The sequence below is a fragment of the Seriola lalandi genome, unplaced genomic scaffold (assembly GCF_002814215.2).
Source record: "Seriola lalandi dorsalis isolate HSWRI2012SDOR001 ecotype SW California unplaced genomic scaffold, Sedor1 jcf7180002055008, whole genome shotgun sequence".
Classification (NCBI taxonomy): domain Eukaryota; kingdom Metazoa; phylum Chordata; class Actinopteri; order Carangiformes; family Carangidae; genus Seriola; species Seriola lalandi.
Window position 1 is genome coordinate 3814582 of NW_019525551.1, and position 612 is coordinate 3815193.

The 612-nt window shown below is 45.1% G+C and overlaps 1 protein-coding gene across 1 annotated transcript in view; it reads left to right on the top strand.

The window, feature by feature from the left end:
• The window catches only part of ckap5 (cytoskeleton associated protein 5), a 42717-nt gene that overhangs the window by 37747 nt on the left and 4358 nt on the right, over positions 1 to 612 (top strand). Inside the window, exon 43 of the mRNA XM_087171543.1 lies at positions 7 to 17. Coding sequence (XP_087027669.1) covers positions 7 to 17 — 11 coding nt within the window. The remainder of the gene's footprint in view (positions 1 to 6; positions 18 to 612) is intronic.

The window sequence follows — 612 nt, forward strand, 5'->3', positions numbered from 1 at the left end:
TGACAGTCAGCTGAACTGTGAGACGAAGTCAATAAAACGTTTACATCACATCCATGTGAATTCTCAGCAGCTAGGTTTTATAACCAATATGTAAACATCCACTAAAATATTACTGTAGATAACTCATCACAAATCAATCTGTTTGTGTTTTTGTGTGTGTGTGTGTGTGTGTGTGTGTGTGTGTGTGTGTGTGTGTGTGTGGAAAAGAGGAGGAGGTGGGGGGGGCACAGCATTAAAAGGTGACAATCACTTGTGTTTATCATGGGATCAGAGAGAGCTGTTATTTAGTGAACAGGTGGTGACTCCTCTCGGTGATTCACTGTGGATCTAGCTGAGGGAATCAGTGAGCCGCGTGCTGTTTGTTAGGACATGGGGAAAAGCTGCCGAGCCAGCAGGCTTTTTATTGTGACCATCGTCTTGGCCCTGATCTCCGTGGCAACCATTGTCACGTTGTGGACTATTGCCCTAACAGAAGAAAACCATGGTGGTGACGTCACAACTCCTTGGGACAGGTAGGACATTGAAGTCTGACGCTTCTGTGTCCTTGAAGGACAATAACACATTATATAAAACGTAGGAGGGGGAACGGAATGGTGCAACACAATGAATGAG